The sequence below is a fragment of the Leopardus geoffroyi genome, chromosome D2 (assembly GCF_018350155.1).
Source record: "Leopardus geoffroyi isolate Oge1 chromosome D2, O.geoffroyi_Oge1_pat1.0, whole genome shotgun sequence".
NCBI lineage: Eukaryota > Metazoa > Chordata > Mammalia > Carnivora > Felidae > Leopardus > Leopardus geoffroyi.
In genome coordinates, this window is record NC_059334.1 from 7,230,468 (window position 1) to 7,249,867 (window position 19,400).

General features: G+C 48.2%; 1 protein-coding gene across 3 annotated transcripts in view; it reads left to right on the top strand.

Moving 5' to 3' along the window:
* The first annotated feature begins 11,777 nt into the window (after nt 1–11,777).
* PAPSS2 (3'-phosphoadenosine 5'-phosphosulfate synthase 2) overlaps nt 11,778–19,400 on the top strand; it is a 71,256-nt gene continuing 63,633 nt past the window's right edge. Inside the window, exon 1 of one of the 3 annotated variants that reach the window (XM_045439436.1) lies at nt 11,778–12,032. In XM_045439436.1, coding sequence (XP_045295392.1) covers nt 12,006–12,032 — 27 coding nt within the window. In that variant the 5' untranslated portion in view covers nt 11,778–12,005. The remainder of the gene's footprint in view (nt 12,033–19,400) is intronic. The other 2 variants (XM_045439435.1, XM_045439434.1) reach the window with 2 other exon arrangements.

Genomic DNA, 19,400 nt, shown 5'->3' on the forward strand with positions numbered 1-19,400 from the left:
CTGACACTTACTATTTCCTGTGTTTCGATTCTGGCCATTCTGACAGGTGGGAGGTGGTGTCTCATTGTGGTTTTGATTTGCCTTTCCCTGATGATGGGTGATGTTGAGCATCTTTTTGTGTCTCTGTTTGCCACACAATAGACTTTTGGTTAAAAAAAAAAAAAAAAAGGAAAGGCATGGGATTAAAATAAAGAGCCACCAACTTTGAAATCCTTCAAAATGCACAAAAAGTTTCTTAGACTTGTTGCAGTTTACAACTTTTTCACCTTCTCGAACTAATCTGACCCTCCTCAAGCCCCAGCATTCAAGTGAAGAAAAGAGTGATTTTGGGGTTTACGCATTGTATAAAAATATTATCTTCTGCTTTAAAATTCCACAGGTAGCAAATTTCAGGTGCATTATTGACTGACTAGATTTTCTCTTGGGTGCCAGTGACCAGAGGCCTGGCCTGGGAACCTGGACACAATATATAACATTGTGTCTGTTCAAAACCATTCAAAGTTCCAAACCACTGAGTAATAAGTAAAATGTGGCATAGAATCCTTAGTAAATCAGGAACTCTCTGAGGTTAGTCTTTGGGTGAGGATACAAACCAGATGTTATCTTGAAAGTGCCAAAGCAGCCCCCATGCTTTCGCCTACGGAAACCAAGAATTGGCTGAAGTCATAGTTTAAGCCCCTTTCTCCACCATGGATCCCGTTCCGGTGGCAGGGTGGGAGAGCCAAGCTGTGACTTTCCACTAGCCCAGCTCCTCGACTGTTCCAAGGGACAGAGTCAGAGCTCTAAGCTGAAAGGGGACACAACCTGTCTTTCTCAAAGCAGAACTGATCCAGAATCCTTCCTAAGTTAACTTTAGAGATCATGGCTACAGATTAAAGGGACACCATTTCCCTGTCTGCCAGATCAGTTTCTTTTCTGGTCATGACGACTAGGAATCAGAATCACATTAGCCATTCACGTGGACTCTTGCGCTAAAGGAACACATTTGGGATATTACGCAGAACCAAGACCCCCGTGTCCAGCGTTCCTGGCTGGCAGAGGAAAGACGCTCCTTTTCGAAAGCTAGGCAGCAAAATCTCTCACATACGTCGGAGATTACAACGTCTCAGTATTTTTGCAGAATAGCATGACTCTATAGACGTCATCGCTAATGATCTAGTTGGGAACCTAATTAAATCACTGGATGCAAATTATTGGGACGTCAGAGGGAGCATGAGCAGAAGAAACAGGTGTCATTTGTAATAACATATTGTAATAAAATAAAATGAGCGGAATTAAAGCCAAGTGAGAAGGGGCAGAAACATTTCGCACAGAATTGTCTTTAAAACCACACCTCAAAGGAAGCATAGGTGTAATATGTTCTGTAATAAACTATTGTTGACTATAAACTGCGGTCAGTAACTTAGGCTGCCGTTGGCTGTGGCTACCTGTACGATGACCTGAAAATCCCACCAATTTTTCATATTTCGGAAGATCTTCAGATTTGGGATGGGATTCAAGTCATTTCTATTTTACACCTTTAAAATTGGGAAATAAGCTTGGAGATTATAATAGAATTTTCTATCAAGCTTGAAACCCCGAATTGTCACAAATGTAGAGGCAATTCTCTCTCTCTCTCTCTCTTTTTTTTTTTTTTAACGTTTATTTATGTTCAAGACAAAGGGAGACAGGGCATGAATGGGGGAGGGTCATAGAGAGAGAGAGACAGACAGAATCTGAAACAGGCTTCAGGCTCCGAGCTGTCAGCACAGAGCCCGACGCAGGGCCCAAACCCACAGACCGCGAGATCATGACCTGAGCTGAGGCCGGACGCTTAACCGACTGAGCCACCCAGGCGCCCCAACTCTCTCTTTTTTTTTTAGGTGTATTTATCTACTTTGAGAGAGAGAGGGTGCGTGCATGTGCAAACAAGCGGGGAAGGGGCCGAGACAGAGAGGGAGAGAGAATCCCAAGCAGGCTCTACACTGTCAGCATGGAGCCCCGATGCAGGGCTCAAACCCTTGAACCGTGAGATCATGATCCGAGCTGAAGTTGGACGCTTCATCAACTGAGCCACCCAGGCGCCCCAAATGTAAAGGCAATTCTAAATCATCCTGCTCGATTCCATTCAGTTGGTAGATTCATTGAACCTTGGTTGGTGCCATGCTGGGCATCTCTTGTCCCTTCATGCAGTTTTCACAGTGGTCCAAAAAAGGTGGTCTTAAATAAGGGAGGCCTATTTTGGTCCCATGAGAGGCCACCCGACTCAGATTACCTCGAAGTAAGCAAGTGTATTTGTTGGAAGGCTACTCAGGTAACTCACAGGATCACAGGAAGAGCCTCGGCAAGCCGGATAGTTCTGGAAGGCTTGAGGCAGAAACTAAGAAAGAAGTTGACACCATGAGGTCTTCTCCCCAACTTTTCGTCCTTCTCTAGGTAACACTCCTCCATGGGGGAGTAGCATGGCCACTAGGGTTTCTATATGCAGTATATACTTATACACAATACCAACCCTTCCTAGCAGAGAAGGGAAGGGCCTCCTTCCAACAGAAGAGCTCCAATAGGAGAATCCTGGCAAAGGACTTAAGCTGGTCATGGGCTGCTCTGGGGCGATGCTCAGCCTGGATCCCATGCCCACCCAGCAGAAGGGAATGGCTAGACCAACAAAAAGGTATGAACCTACGCCTTCTGACTCCGAGCCTAGGATCCTTTTGGTGTGTCCTATACACAGCCTCATGGAGCCGGCTCGCCCTTGCACCGCGGCTCAGACAGCTGGCAAAAGACCGTTTGCAGCTAAGAGCCCTGTCCAGGCTGACCACTCTTGGACGCCACTGAGCCCCCTCCCAGAAGGACTCCTCAACTGGCCTTTGATTCCATTCTCCGGGCCACTGGCTCTCAAAGTGTGTCTGAATTACATTTGTAAGGGGCGGGCGGAAGGAATGTAGTTTTATTAAGTACATAAGTTTTTAAAAGTTACTGAATGCAGTAATCCATAGCATTCCTCCCAAACAACAGTGGTAGAAGGGGAGAGGATGGGAAATTCCTTTCATAATCCATGGGGATGTATGTACATATGCACGAGAGTCAAGAAACCAGAACAGAGGGGCGCCCTGGCTTCTCAGTCGGTTGAGCGTCCGACGTCGGCTCAGGTCATGATCTCACAGCTCATGAGTTCGAGCCCCTCGTCGGGCTCTGGGCTGTCAGCTCAGAGCCTGAAGTCTGCTTGGAATTCTGTGTCTCCCTCTCTCTCTGCCCCTCCCCCAGTCGTGCTCTGTCTCTGTCAAAATGAATAAATGTTAAAAAAAAAAAAAAAAAAAAGACCAGAGATACCATGTGCTAGAGAAGAAGCTTGACTATCCCATCAATTCTTCCCACACTGAAGGTATAATTTGTTATTAACAATTTACATTTTTTAATGTTTATTTATTTTTGACAGGGGGGGAGAGAGAGAGAGAGAGAGAGAGAGAGCGAGCATGAGCGGGGGAGGAGCAGAGAACGAGGGAGGCACAGAATCCAAAGCAGGCTCCGGGCTCCAAGCTGTTAGCACAGATCGTGACCTGAGCCGAAGTCGGACGCTCAACCGACTGAGCCACTCGGGCGCCCCTGTTATTAACAATTTAATAGCAACCCTATACAATTTGGGGGGCGGGGCAGGAAAGGGGGCTTGATAAAATAATTCATTAATTAGTCTGGAAGAGCAAATGAGCAAAAACGTTCCGAGTTATCATTTGTAATTGAGCTGCTTCTCTCAGGATATTGTTTGGGGGGGCGTCACAGGGTGTATTGCTCAGTAATTGCCAGGGGAGGCCTCAGCCAGCTCACACCGCATCCTGGAGAAAGGGCCATACACCAACGGACAAATGGATAAATCATTCATTAATAATGTTAGAAAAACAAATGATACAGCAGGACAATATTTTAAGTATAGTTTTCACACCTAATATTTCCCCATTCGGGCCCTCTACCATTCAATCCAAACCAATTCTGGGCTCAGGATGGAAAGCAGAAAACAGAACTAGGTTCTTTTCCTTGTTTTAAAGCCTAAAGCCCTTAGAGAAAGAACAAGAACTCTGAATAAACAAAGCATCTGGAGGGAAAAAGGACCAAGGCCTAATTAAAAACCCTCAACTGAGAATTAGAACCTGCTAAGTGATCTCCCAGGGGAATTCTAAGGGTGGGATTCAGGAATGCGTGTTTCTACAAGCGCCCCAGGGGATTTTTGTCGTGGTGACCAGTGGGCTAGATTCCCGGCTCCCGCCCCCAGCTGCAAAGCAGAATGGGCCCCAGGGTGTGACATGTTCTGGAGCAAGCCCCAGCCTGGAGATCTGTAGATTGAGGAGGGAGGGAAGCCCAGGCAGCTGAATGTATAATTTTAAGGCTTTCAGTGTGATTTTAATAGAGCTCGTAAAATCGGTTTCCTTCCCCGGTTAACATTGTAAGACATTTTATTCCCAGTGGTGGGATGGTTTTTAAGAGTGTTACCCAAGGTTGTCTCCCCAGCACACCTCTTTCTTCTCTTTGGACTTATTTTCTAAATTTCCTGCAACAAAGTAAAATGTGTGGGTGAGTTGGAAGGCTTGTATCCAAGGCAGGGATCTGCACAACTGTGGTTCCTGGACCAGTAGCAGCAACGTCATGCGCGAACTCGCCAGAAGTGCAAATTCTGTGTCCTACCCTTGACATCCGAAGTGAGAAACTCTGTGTGTGTGTGTGGGGGGGGGGGGTGAGGGGAGGCAGCAGTCTGTAATTTAACACAGGTGATATTGATGCACCCGCCCCTTTGAGAACCAATGATTCTCTTAAAGAGAAACCTTTAAAAACTATGGAGGCTGGGGACCCACCCCCCCCCCCCCCGAGTTTGATTTGATTAGTCAAGTTTGTGGTTCCTCAGATGGTTATAATCTACAGTGAAGTGTGAGAACCTTTAGGGCTTCAGATATATATGTTCTTTTTATTTTATTTTTTTTAATTTTTTTTTTCAACGTTTATTTATTTTTGGGACAGAGAGAGACAGAGCATGAACGGGGGAGGGGCAGAGAGAGAGGGAGACACAGAATCAGAAACAGGCTCCAGGCTCTGAGACATCAGCCCAGAGCCCGACGCGGGGCTCGAACTCACGGACCGCGAGATCGTGACCTGGCTGAAGTCGGACGCTTAACCGACTGCGCCACCCCGGCGCCCCTGTTCTTTTTATTTTAGAGAGACAGTGAGGGAGAGCGAGAGTGCGTGTGTGGGGAGAGGGGCAGAGAGAGAGAGGAAGAGAGAGAGAGAATCTCAGGCAGGATCTATGCTCTCAGTGCAGAGCTCAATACCATACCCCCGACCCTGGGATCATGACCTGAGCCGAAATCAGGAGCCAGACGCCCAACCGACTGAGACACCCAGGTGCTCTGAGAACCTTGAGGGCTTCAAAAGTACATCCCCCTGTCCAGAGCAGATTTTTCTTCCTTAACTAAAAGTGAAGAGGGGCGCCTGGGTGGCTCAGTCGGTTAAGCGTCCGACTTCAGCCAGGTCACGATCTCGCGGTCCGTGAGTTCGAGCCCCGCGTCGGGCTCTGGGCTGATGGCTCAGAGCCTGGAGCCTGTTTCGGATTCTGTGTCTCCCTCTCTCTCTGACCCTCCCCTGTTCATGCTCTGTCTCTCTCTGTCTCTCTCTGTCTCAAAAATAAATAAACGTTAAAAAAAAGTTTTAAAAAAAAAATGAAGGAAAGAAAAACAAGTATGTGTGTGTGTGGTGGGGGAGGGGGGTGTAATTAAGAAAATAGAGGGATTTCAAGGTTCGAGCGTAAGTTTGTTTTAGCGGTACATATAACAATTTTGGCCAATATTTATGATTTTTTAATATTTTTTTATTTATTCATTTTTAGGGAGACAGGGGAGCACGGGAGGGGCAAAGAGAGGGAGAGAAGGAGAATCCCAAGCGGGCTCCCAGCTGTCAGCGTGGAGCCCAATGAGGGGCTCAAACTCCCAAACCGTGAAATCATGACCTGAGTGGAAATCAAGAGTCGGGCTCTTAACCACCCAGGTGCCCCCAGTTTTTATGATTTTTGTTATAAAGGGACCGTTGCCCCACTTTTCTTTGGAGATTGATTTCTCCTATGATTGTAGCTGCATTTTTAGTATTGAAAACATGATGACTGAAAATGTTATATAAACATCAGGAAATGAATTTGATAACATTTTAAATGAATTTGAATTTTATTCTTTTTTTAAAGTTTACTTATTTATTTTGAGAGAGAGAGAGCGCAAGCAGGGGAGGGGCAGAGAGAGAGGGAGAGAGAGAGACTCTTAAGCAGGCTCCGCACTATCAATGAACTGTGAGATCGTGACCTGGGCAGAAATCAAGAGTCAGATGCTTAACCGACTGAGCCAGCCAGGTACCCCTTGAATTCTCTTCTTTACTGCAGCATCTAAAGACATTTGAAAAATAGCAATGTATGTGTAGGACTAGTCCTTTTTCAGAAAATGCTTAGTCTCCATAAAAACTCTCTTATAATACTGTAAGGAAGCCTGATGCCTATAAGTTAGGATTTTTGTATCTTTATCTAAGAGAGATGGGAGTACCTGGCTGGCTCAGTCAGAAAGACGTGTGACTCTTGATCTTTGGTTTTTGAGTTGGAGCCCCATGTTAGGTGTAGAGATTACTAAAAAAATAAATAAGGAAACTTAAAACTAAATTTAAAAAATAAAAGATGGAGAGAGAGTGAGAGAATATGTTGATTTTTTTTTTTTTTTTTTTTTTTTTTACTGCTTAGCTTTACATGATGTGGCTGTCCAAATTTATAAAATCCTTACAGAAGGTTTAGGACACACTAGTAAATTAAATTATGCTCAACATTTTATATTCCAGTTATTTGCAGATTAACTGTACATTTATTTGCTAATCACTATAATATTTATTATATCACCACATGTCTTAGTTGTGTTGGAAAAGAGAGCACTTACCGTGTCTCCATAGAAGTGATTTCTTTTTTTTTTTTTTTTTTTTTCAACGTTTATTTATTTTTGGGACAGAGAGAGACAGAGCATGAACGGGGGAGGGGCAGAGAGAGAGGGAGGCACAGAATTGGAAGCAGGCTCCAGGCTCTGAACCATCAGCCCAGAGCCTGACGCGGGGCTCGAACTCACGGACCTCGAGATCGTGACCTGGCTGAAGTTGGACGCTTAACCGACTGTGCCACCCAGGCGCCCCAGAAGTGATTTCTAAATGGAATACTTCTGTCCTTTCATAATTAGAGACAGATTTCTAACAGTGTAACTAATTTCTCTGAATATGTCATCTTTTGTGATTTTTTTTTAACTTTTTAAAATGTTCATTTGTGAGAGAGAGAGAGAGAGCAAGCGAGCGAGCAGGGGAGGGGCAGAGAGAGAGGGAGACACAGAATCTGAAGCAGGCGGCAGGCTCTGAGCTGTCCGCACAGAGCCCGACAAGGGGCTCGACCTTCCAAACTGAGATCGTGACCTGAGCTGAAGTCAGACGCTTAACCGACTGAGCCACCCAGGCACCTGGTGTGATATTTTCTTAATTTTTGGCCAGATATCACAACCTCCACTTCTTTCTTCTTTTTGTCGTTTCTTTTTTCTTTCTTCCTTCTCTCCTGCATTCCTTTATGTCTTAAAGTTTAGCTAAGTTTCGTTGGACGTGTTTCTAATCAGTTAAAGTTTAAGGTACATAATTTGTTAATGAGATAGTCAATAGTTACATAATGTAAGTTCAGTTGAAAATTTTTCTGATAATCTAAAGCCTCTAAGTGACATGGCTTACATTATCTTCTACCTTGCTAAACACGTTTTAAAATAAATGGTTGGAGACTGAAGACTCGGCCAGTTACCAAGTGTAACTTGTTTCCGCTGAATTTTGGAGTGAATTTCCCTAACTACCCTAAGTGTTTCTATTTTGCGTAATGTGTGTGTGTATGTGTGCTTATAAAGTGTATTTCTTTTACCACCAATACAAAGAGTAGACGCTTTGGACCAGATTCCACCTGAGACATGGAGGAAGACTGTCCCTTTTGCCTGGGGGTGGGGGCTTTTCCTCTGTGGGCAGGTTCTTGGTGGGCGAGTCCGCGCTGCCGTGTGATCTGGCTGGCTGCAGCTTTGCTCTGCTCTGCTTGGGTCTTTAGCAAAGGCTGGGGCACGTCTGGAAGGAGACCAGGGAATGGCGGGGTGTTCCGTGCGGCGGGGACATCAGCCTGGTGACAGATCACCCGTCTACCTGGCTTCCTCGTATCCTTGAAACTCAAGTTAAATTATCACCACCCATGAGAATCTCTTCATAGTCCCGCGGTCATGGCATGTCGGAGGGTTCTTTGCCTGTTACTCTGAATATGCCTTTATGCCAACACTTACCGCGTTCCCTTGGAATTGTTTGTGTACATATCCATCTCCCTCGCCAGACCGTGGACTCCCAGGACAGTGACTTTTCATCCCCGGACACAGGAAGTATCCGGTAATGACTAATGAGCTGCGGGATTGCACTTGGCACACGTCCTGTCTTACAGCCTTCTCCTGCTCCTTTTTTTTTTTTTTTTTTTTTTTTTTTAAGAGAGAGAGAGCACGAGCAGGAGAGAAGGGCAGAGGGAGAGAGACTGAGAATCTTAAGCAGGCTCCATGCTCAGCACGGAGCCCGACGTGGGGCTCGGTTCCACGACCCTGGGACCATGGCCTGAGCCGAAATCAAGAGTCAGGTGGATGCTCATCCGACTGAGCCACCCAGGTGTCCCAGGGCACTTAATGTGGCTTATAAAATCCCGAACTGGACTTTGTTGGAGATGCCTGCTGAGAGTGGTTTCTGGAACTCCTATCAGCAGAACCATGCCGCAGTAGAACCCTTTAGCTGTGCTTCAGAGACGAGGGATGTGCCTGGCTAAGGCACGTACCATTTTGACCTGTCCAGTTAGGGACTGTATTGAAATGATTGGGACAGATGTGGGAGGCACTTGTCACCCGCACTTGCGTGTGAGTTTCTTGAAGACAGGGACCACATCTTGCTTGACTTGGGACTACATGTTCCTGGGAAGAGTGTTTGGGTTCTTTAGAGGACTTTCTCTAAGGGCCTCTTGACTCAAGGCAGCTGTTCCACTAAGTTTTTGTTAAGGGGGTTTCCACAATTGGGTCTTTTTTTTTTTTTTTTTTCCATTCACTGCAGCCACTAGGGGGCAATGTAGCTGCATTCTTTTGGAATGGCCATCCTGGGGAGCATGCCTCCAGGCTAGATCCCCTAAAATGTGATGAGCCCCGCAACCCCCCCCCCAAAATGTGTTGGAGAACCTATGGCAGAAAGATCTCACCATCACTGTTGTTCTTTGCAAATGTGTTTCCCTTGTTTATTTGTGGGAGCTGATTCCATCTTTTCTAAACAAGAAAAGGACCAAGTAGTAACCACCAGCTCATTAAGTTAATTATTAAGCCCAGCCAGTTCTGGAGGGAAGAAAAGTAAAGAAGAAGAAGAAGAAGAAGAAGAAGAAGAAGAAGAAGAAGAAAAAACCTTTGTGCACATTCGTATAAGGATTACAAATTGGCACAATGCAGCCCACAGTGATTCCCATTGGTCTTGGAGGGAACACTACTGAGAAAGTGATGGGACTGGTGTCCATATGAATGACAGACTTCAACCCTTCTCCTGAATGAGTCTTCTTTCAAGCTCGAATGGGCTGGAATCATAGACTCCAAAAATTAAGCTACCAGCTGCCCATAAGAAGGCATGTCCTTTTTTAGAACCAAGATGGTGGTGAGATGAAAAAGAATTCAAGACATTGCCTTTAAAAGAAAAAGCAACAACAACAACCATGAAAGTAAAAAAGAATGATTATTTTGCTTTTGAGTGAGTTACCATGTTGAATTCCAGTGAGACGGATGCTGTGATGTTCGAGGGTCTTAAAGCAGCTTGGGTCCTTTTATTTCACAAGAACTGCTTCCAGAGAAGTTGTAAAGCCTATCTATTCCAAAGTTCTAGAAAATTAATTATATCTAAAACAAGATAAATAGTCCAGTTTACGGTTTCATGGCATCTTGAAATTGCTGACCGAGTGATGGGGTGATTCAGCTCCCAGGGCACTGAGGGAGTCACTGACCTGGGTTTTAATTCTCTGCTGCTCCCCCTCCCCCCACCCGGTGCCAAGGGTCAGGCTCTCCGTCTTCACACTGCCTTTGTGGTTCACACTGCCTCTGTGAAATACAGGGCGATTGCACAAAGGATGTCAAGACCTCCCCCAGGTCTAAACAATCCTGTATTCCTTCTCCAGGAGGTAATCCTTAGGGACTTGCGCTTAACTTCCTTCTGTTTCAAAAACACCGCTATTTGAGAGGCAACATGAAAAACCACAACCGTGATACAAATTGCCATTTCTCCGTCCACAGTCTACCTTTTTTGCAGAGGGCAGGATCTGGCAGGGTTCAAGATACGGTCGGAACCGATACAAGAGGCTCTTTCCGATGACATTAGCGTGGATGTTACCGTTTAAACCACATAAATTCGGAGTGTTGGCGCCTAGAACAAAAACTCAAGTCCAGCATTTGCTCTCTGGCTGCTCACAGTTGAAGTGGGTGGTGGGTGCTTGTTCACGGTGGGTAAGAAAATAAATACACTGACATTTCAAGACTGCACAGGCATGTAGGCTGACTTTGGAGTTTTTGGATCCTGACGTTTTTCCTTCCCGCCTTCCCATAGGGAAGGAGTGAATGCCCAGGTCTTCAGGTGTCTGTCTGGAAAGCTGGTAGCCCTCCAGAAGAACAGTTCGGTGTGAAATAAAGTTCCACCCTTCACCTCTCTAGGAGATAGAACTTCTCCAGCCGTTTTACAGAAGGCACGTAATGGAAATGAGCCATGTGGCCCTTGTGCATGTTCGGGGTTCCTTTTTGGTTCTTTCTTGGTATCTGTCTTATTGGTCTGTCGGTGGCATTTGCAAGGGGTGAGATACCCAGTGATTGCCTGCCAACGGCTTGTCACGAATTACAGCTTCCCTCCTTCTTTGCTCCTTGCAGACGCAGACGGCTGGGTTAAGAGGGGTGGCTGGCCTCATGCCGTCTTCCCATAAAATCTGATAAAATCTCGGATGCCCGAGGGTCTAGGTCATTAGGCTTTTGGAGTAGGGCCTCCTTTCTTTTGCTCTTTCCCCACAGGGCCCATCCACACGGAAGGACTAGAGGAATGCTTGGGGAGGGGCGGGGGCGGAATACAGTGCAGGGCCACCACTGGCCACTGTCTGGGGCTGCCCTTGCTTCCTAGACTTTGTGGGGAGGAGGGCCCGCTGGGGCCCATCTGTAACTCGGGGAGAAACACCGCGAGCTCAAAGGAGTGAGTGCATGCAAAGTCCTTAGCGCCGTGCCGGGCGCAAAGACGCAGGCGAACCTTGGCCTCTGGATTTTAGCAGCACGCTCCCGAGGACGTTGGGGTAGAAAGCCTGGGCTGCGGAGGCCGCCCGCCCGGGTCTGAATCCCCCGGCCTCAGAATGTACCTTCGGGAAAGTCTGAAAGCTTCGATTGCTTCTTTGGTAAAACGGGGAGAAAGGAGGCCTTGATGCCCTCGCGGGGGCGCGCGAAGCCGAGGGCGCGTGCCCTCCCCCCCTGGCTGCGGCTGCGAGCGGAGGCGAAGCGGGGCCGGCCGTCGGGGCCCACGGAGGACCCTGCCCACGCGCGGGCGCCCCGCAGCCGGTCCCGGAGGCGGGAATCCTTCCCGGCGGGGGCGGGGGCGCGCCCTGGCCGCCGCCGGGAGTGGCCCGGGCAGGGCGAACTTGACCCCGGCCTGGCGCGGGCGCAGCGGCTGGGCGAGTCGGGGGGCCGGGCCCGGGACCCCGCCCAGACGGCCGCCGGGTCCCCTGGGCTGGGCGCTGCCGGCGGAGCCGACGGGGCGGAGAGGAGCGCGGCGGGGGGAGGAGTGGGAGGAGGGGGCCGGTCAAGGGAAGTGCGACGTGTCTGCGGAGCCCTTTTATACCTCCTTCCCGGGAGCCGGGCCCCAGCCGCCGCCGCCGCGCTCGGAGCGTCCCCGCGCCTCCGCTCCCGGAGCCGCGCAGCGCCCAGCCCGCCAGCATGTCGGGGGTCAAGAAGCAGAAGACGGTAGGCTGCGGGCCGCCCGCCCCCCGCCCCCCGCCGCGCCTGCCGGGGCCCCGCGTCCCATTCCGCCGAGCGCGCGGGGCGCGGGGCGCGGGGGAGGGGGAGGGGAGGGGAAGCGGGGGGACCCCCGGGCGGCCCTCCCCGCCAGCGCCTCCGGGAACCTGCTCCCCTCGGGGTCGCCGCGCCCGGGAGCGACCTCGGGAGCTTGCGCGGCGGGTCCCGGGCGCGGGAGAGGGGCCGAGGCAGGACGCTTCCTCCCTTCCCCAAGGGCCTCCCGGGACCCGCCTTTTCTTCCGTGTGAGCTCCGCGCCGCTGGGGTGGGCGGTGGGCTGAGCCCAGCCCGGTGCCGCCAGGTCTGGTCGCTGGGCGCCCGTCGGCGACAGCCACCGGGGCTTGGTCCACGCAGCCTCCTCGGAGTGCGCTTTAATGACAGACCTCACGGAGGAAGCTGCCGCTGTCTACACCCGCAGCGCTTAGCCCTCCAGCTGGAGTCAGCTCCCTGTAGGCATCGGTTCCGGGCCCGGGGGTTCCTGGGCTCGGCGGGTTAGCTGCTTTTAGAGGCTCGGTTTTGTCCGGAACTAATCTGCGCCCCCCCCCCCCCCCACGCCCCGTTATGGGAGATAGAGGGCTTGTCAAAGAGAAAAGTTCCCTTCTCACTTAGCAGTAGGGGCTCCTGTTAATTTTGCATCCTAAAAATGGCAGCTGTGATCCTTGACTCCGGACCTGGGAGGAGCCTTGCGGAAGGCGTTTGGGCCACACCAGGTGGTCTGCAAGCCTTCCGTAGGTCCCAGCCCGCAGTCTGACTGCTGAGCATCCGTCCTCACCACGCTGCACGCCTCAGGTTGATGATGGTGGTTACCGCATGGGTTGACCCCGCTCCCATAGTTAGACTTGAACTTGGTACATAGTAGGCACTTGATACGTGCTTATTACTGTGCTTACAGACTGCCTATTACTGAGGTATCTTTGAGGTCTGTTCCTGGCGGGCTGGGAGGAGACGTGGAAAACCAGGAATTGGGGAAGGGGCCTGGTGGGGCGATTCAGGGGCTGCAGGGAAAGGGGGTGGGGGCCCCCTCGTTTCAGACCACACGACCCATCCCGGCAGGAAGGCCCAGGAGGAGGGATGGGATCCGGCTGCCTTTTATAGGAGCTATTTTAAAGTGGGGAGACTCTCAGTATTGTGGTATCTTTAAAAATATTGTTAAGTGAAAATCACTCGTGTTTTAGTCCCATTTAGTCCGGTTAATTTCTGTAAAATTCTGAATGGTATCTTTTAAGTGATGAGCTGCGGTGGCACTTGGTAGCTTTGCAAATGGGGGTGGGGGTTAGTTCTTTCCTTCCCTGTTCTGATAGGGAGCCTCCTCAAGCGTTCGTAAGGAAGGGGTAGGTGGGCTTTCCCTTCATGCCCCCACTCCGCAAGAGCTGCTGGAGCGAGTGGGGTTTGAGACCAGGAGCTTTCCACACTGATCCTGGGAACTGTGTGGTCAGAGAGAGTGTAGAAACGTGACTGCCAGAGGCTTCGCTTTCTCTGGTTACACGTTTTGAACCTTCTCTTTTTTCTTTGGGGTGTGTGTGTGTGTGTGTGTGTGTGTGTGTTCTGTACAGGATTCAGTTAACATCTGAAAAAGCTGCAGGGTTCCTGAACTTTTATTTAGCCAACACGATTATACTCCAGGTACCAGCGCTCGCTCGTGCCCAAAGGGCCAGATAGATGCGATTGGGTCAGCCAAACCAGCTTTAAATGCACGGGAGATCTCTCAAGCTTTAAATGCTAACTCGAGATGTATTCTGAAACCTTGCGGTCCAAAGCAAAAGATATCCACGTGTGTGGCCTCTGAAATAATCATTATTTGAGAAGTGAGTCTTGCTGCTCTAGGAAGCTCTCCTAGAGGGGAGGCTGGGCTTTTTCAGAGACTCACGGGAGCCATTACATTCTTTTCTGAGTTGTTAAAGAGGATGTTCAATATACAGTCGCCTGCAGTAACTTCAGACACTTGTTGAGCCCCTACTGTGTGTCAGGCAGTATCCTGGGATGAATACATCTCCCCCCACCAATGTTTTTTCTTTTTTTTTTTTGTTTTTTTTTTTTTTTTGCCACATTTTCCGGATGAGAGACTCGAGGATGATTTTCTCACAAGCTTGACCAAAAAATGTAGTGTTCTTTAAAAAGGGAAGGTAGCACATTCCTGCTGGGCTCAACATCCTTACCATGAAAACCAAAGATGGCTGTGTGTCACAATGCTCCCCTCCGTCCCTTGACTTAACTCTAGCCTGGCCACCAACATCCCCCCTACACACACACATATACCCAGGAGAAGGAAGGAGTCAGAGCGCTCCAGAGGACTGGAAAGAAAGGCAAAGGCCTGATTCTTTCTTCTTGCATCATTTCCTGGATTAGCATTTTTCAAGGCAATGTTACTATGTTCAGACAATATTATTGTGTCCTGGAGACAGGAGACAGACAATGGACCTAAAAACGACAACTGAGATAGGAAAATATTTTCCAAAGGCCCCAACCAACCAATGGTTGGGGAGGGGGTGAAGGGGCATCGGAACGTTAGAGTTATTCATAAATGTAAGAGATGATCTACCTTTTATTATTTTATTTAGTGTTTTCAAGATTGTTGATTTTATTTTGATGAGAGGGAGGGAGAGCAAGCATGAGCAGGAGAGGTGCAGAGCAAGAGGGAGAGAGAGAATCCCAAGCAGGCTCCACACTGTCAGCACAGACCCTGACTTGAGGCTCGATCCCACAAAGCGTGAGCTCATGACCTGAGCCGAAATCAAGTCAGACGCTTAACTGAGCCACCCAGGCTCCCCTACCTTTTATTATTTTAAAGATTCTGTACAATAGGACATTATTTTTCCAACAGTAGCTACTTTTAGACCTATTTGGAGATGCTGTCCAAGGCAAGACATGAATTTTCAGATGAGTAAAGGTTGCAAGGAAGGAGGAACCAGCGCTCCCCAGAGGCCACACTGTATCTCATTTCAGCCGCACCGCAGCCTGCACCCCCCCAGCAGACGGAGCCTCATCTCCAGGGGAGGAGAACGCCAGGAGCAAGTCAGGATTCGCATTCAGGCTCTTGTTCCCTCTGTATCCTTGGCACATAGTACCCCATCTGTAAAATGGAGGTAATGACCACTTACCCCTTACAATTCTGGTGAGGAGTGAATGATCCCTAAAAAAAGTATCTCGCACAGCTCAAGGCCCGGAGCGAGCACCCCGGATGCGGTAACTGTTGTTCCTACACTACACCGTCCTGGTGGGGCCAACAGCAGAAAGCACAGGTCCTACTGTTCCGAACGCCGAGTGCAGAAGAACCACCAGAATATTTCACAAGAGCACACAGCTGCGGGCGTATGGAAGTGATAATACACACCCTGACTGTGAAAAGCTGGACAGGAGACCAAGGGGGGTAAGCAGTGTGTCCAGATTATCAACAAGGTTTTGCCAACCACCTTGGCCAACCAAGAAAGGCCTTCGGTCAGTATTGGACTAACTTCTCTCCACCCTTCCTGTGCCTCCGGCTGTTTCCAGACCTGCCTCACAATGAATGTTGTCCAATTCGTGCCATGATTCCAAAATCCTCTTTTGTGGACTTTTACAGTTAAATGCACTCCACCCTGACATAGTTACCTGTGTCTTTTGTCCCTTTTCCGTTAATGCAGGTGGCTCTGTGGTTTGCCGAGGGGTGAATTCGGCATAACTTGAATGGGGAATGGGGGCCGGAATGGAGGAGGTCGATCTCCGTTCTCTGGGAGATCACTGCTTATTTCAAAATCTATCAGTAAAGAGTCAAGGGCACTGCTTGGTCTTTGTGCTTGCAAGTCTTAGGAAAACACAGACACCAAAAGCAAATGGATATATAAATATAATGGTGTTTCAACTCCCCTTGCGTCCCCTGGGTGACTTGTTCATGTGACAGTGGAAAGGGCACGCATGCCCAGCAGCCTGGCGTACAACCTGGAACCGACTAGATGCTCAACACGTAGCTGTTGCACAAATGCCTACAGAATTCATCCCAGGATGAATTCGCCTTGGGCGATCTGTATTCTTCTGAGATTTCCCCTTCCCCCTGTCTTATCTACATGTCCTTGCGCGGTTGCTTATTTTTGCCTGGGTATTTGTCATTACCACTGAAAAATGACTTGTAGGGATTCTTGGAGGCTTAGGATGAATGGCCTTTTTTTTTTTTTTTTTTTCCCCCTCCTCCGGGGAGAGTTTGCTTTTGTTTCTGCCCGTGCCTGGGGCCACTTTAACCTAAATTTACCACTTGACGAGTCTCAGACCACCCAGGTGAGGTGACTTGGAGGTGCAGTTTGGCGCACAAGGGCCAGCTGTAGACTACAAGTGCTGACGCCCACCCCGCCCCTTTTTCCGGATTCTTTTAGTGCCGAGGTGGAGTGTCCTCCCCAGTCAGGATCTCCGCGTGGGGTGGGAGGCGGGTGTATTCTCATGCACTCTTACTTGCTGGGGGGGATTGTGAGCCCCCCGCCGCTCACCTTGATAAGGGCTCTTTTCATTCTTCTCCCTCGGACATGTTCTGGGCTTCAGTTTCTGATTGATTTCTCTCCCTGCGAGGCCCCGTCAGAATCAGTTGTGAGAATCAGTTCACACCTGCCCCTATCAGGACAAACGTAGCTCCCTGCTTGCTTGCCTCTTCCCGGCAGATTTTAACCTGGTGGTTTCTTATTATCTTGTCAGCTTTCGATGTTTCCAGTGAGATTATTTTATGTTGTAACTTGCATTTTTTTTTTCTGCTTGTTTCCGTGGAAGGAAATGTATATGACCTTGACCATCATTGCTGCAAACGGAGATCTCTGCCTCTTCTGGATTCTCTGTGTGTCAGTAACGTTTCATATCATTTCTTTACCTTCTGTATTTGTATCGTTCTTATAAAGGGAGAACTTTAAAAACAAGGGGCACCTGGGTGGCTCAGTCAGTTAAGTGCCTGACTTTTGATTTTGGCTCAGGTCATGATTTCACAGTCCCTGGGATCGAGCCCCATCGGGCTCTGGGCTGACAGCTCGGAACCTGCTTAGGATTGTTCTCTCTCTCTCTCTCTCTCTGTCTGTCTCCCCCCCCCCCCCCCTTTGTCTCTCTCTCTGAATAAAGAAACATTTAAAAAAAAAATAAAAACAAGTGCCTTAAAAACTTAAATCAGTTTGCTAGTCAGAAAGATTTAATTTAATCCTTTTTCCCTACAAAGTACTAATGTCGGGGTGGGGGGTGCCTACCTTGTCTTGATGGCTCTGCATGTGTGGGCGTCTTTTGAGATGTATACGCTCCTGTCTCATCCTTAGTGTGGGTCCAGTTCAAGTGCATTCCAGTCTGAAAGGCCCCTTCTCCTTGCTTCCCCATGCCCTCCTTGGGTACCCCGAGGTCAGTGCTGCCCCCAGCACCGTTCTGAGGGAGGTGTGGCGAGGCCGGCTAAGATCCTTGACACTCTCCGCCATTCCCAGGAGCGTGGGAACTGGATTCCTGCCCTTGTGTGACTGAGCTGGCACTGTGAGGAGCTCTGGGGGCTGCTGGGGTCTGTCTGTGCCTCCTCCCCCCTGGGGTCTGTCTGGGATCAGAAGCAGGCCTGATGCCCTCTGTTTTCAGAGCCCCCGGAGCTACTCGGCCCCTCCCTCCTCAAGCCCAGTACCAGGCACAGGACACCAAGCCCCTTCTCAGACTCGCACCGGCATCTAAGCACCCTTTGCTTTCCATAAATAGGAAATAAAGCTTTTCAGGAAGGTCAGTTAACGATAACATTCTATTTGGGCAGATTTGGTCTTGTTCCTCTTTTCCGCCTTTTCGACCATCAAAACATTTTTGCACTTTAGAACAAATTAGTGCACGAGATGGAAATATTTCTTCTCTCTGCAAGAGGGCCACTGTCTAAAATCCTGAACCAAACTTTCTTGTGATAACACATGGTGTTTACAATGACTTCCACCAGTTGGCTCGTGTGACTTCCTTTGAAGCCTTATCAGCAACTCTTTCTGCATTGCAGATTTACTCCGGAAGTCCATTTTGCTCTAACATGACTGCAACATAAATATGGCAGGTTTAATCTATCCAGCACCAAATATTAACTCCTGGCAATAAAACTGTATAGCTTTTCTAAACATTGCATAAATCTGTTACGTCAAATGCTACATCATTAAAGGTGATCATTTGCTTTAAATATCTGGTGAACATCTACTTTATGTGTTTTGTTATGAAAAATATTGATATTTATCCGCCAAGTGTCTGTGGCCAGTCTAATAATAATTACTTTTTTCCTTTTTCTTTTTACTTACTAAAAATAATTTTTTAATGTGTATTTTTGAGAGAGAGAGAGAGTGGGGGAGGGGCAGAGAGAGAAAGAGAGGGAGACACGGAATCTGAAGCAGGCTCCAGGCTCTGAGCTATCAGCACAGAGCCCGACATGGGGCTCGAACTTGCGTACCGCAAGATAATGACCTGAGCTGAAGTAGGACTGAGCCCCCCGGGTGTGCCTTTCTCCTTTTTAATGTCTGCTGGGTTTGTGCCTTGAACATCATTTGCAGACTTTACTTTGAGACTTAAATAAATCACCTAGGGTGCAGTCTGAGATGTTATCCCCATAACCTCATTCATCTGTACTCTCCCCAATCACTATTTGTGGATAATTCACGTCTTCCCAATTTCTAGCAAAATCAGCAACTCAAGATGTTGGCGATGATTTTTATTTTCTTGTATTTCCTACTGTTAAAAACCTGAATTCACTTTTTGGTCATCCGTATGTGGTCCCATTGTACACGTTTTTGTTTTCCTGAAGGTCTCTTAAAATCTTTCCCCTTCTTGTTTCCTGTCAAGTCTTCACGTATGTATCTGTGCATTGGTTTACTCACCAATCATTTGCTGAATAACTTAACCAGGATCTGGTCTTGCCGTAATTAACTATAGCTACTAAAGCCTTGTATTTTCCAATTATAGTTTTTTACTCCATTCAAACTCTGTCATTAAGTCTTTTGTAAACACAGCATTTACTTTTTCTAATTGTAACACCCCACCCACAGCCTTTCTATTCTTTCAACCTTCTGCCCAGTCAGTACTCGAGCGCTCTAGGCCAAAATCCACAAAATTCCCAAGTAACTTCTTATACAATTGTTTTTCTTCTTTTTTTTTTTTTCTCATATAATTTTAAAACTCTTTTCTCTACTAAGCTAAAATTTTAAATTATTTACTTCTTATTTGGGCTGCTCCTACTTAAAAAAAAAAAAAAATATATATATATATATATATATTTAAGTTTACTTGTTTATTTAGAGATTGAGGGAGAGCTCGGGGAGGAACAGAGAGAGAGAGGGAGAGAGAGAGAATCCCAACCAGGTCTGGGCTGCCTGTGCAGAACCCTA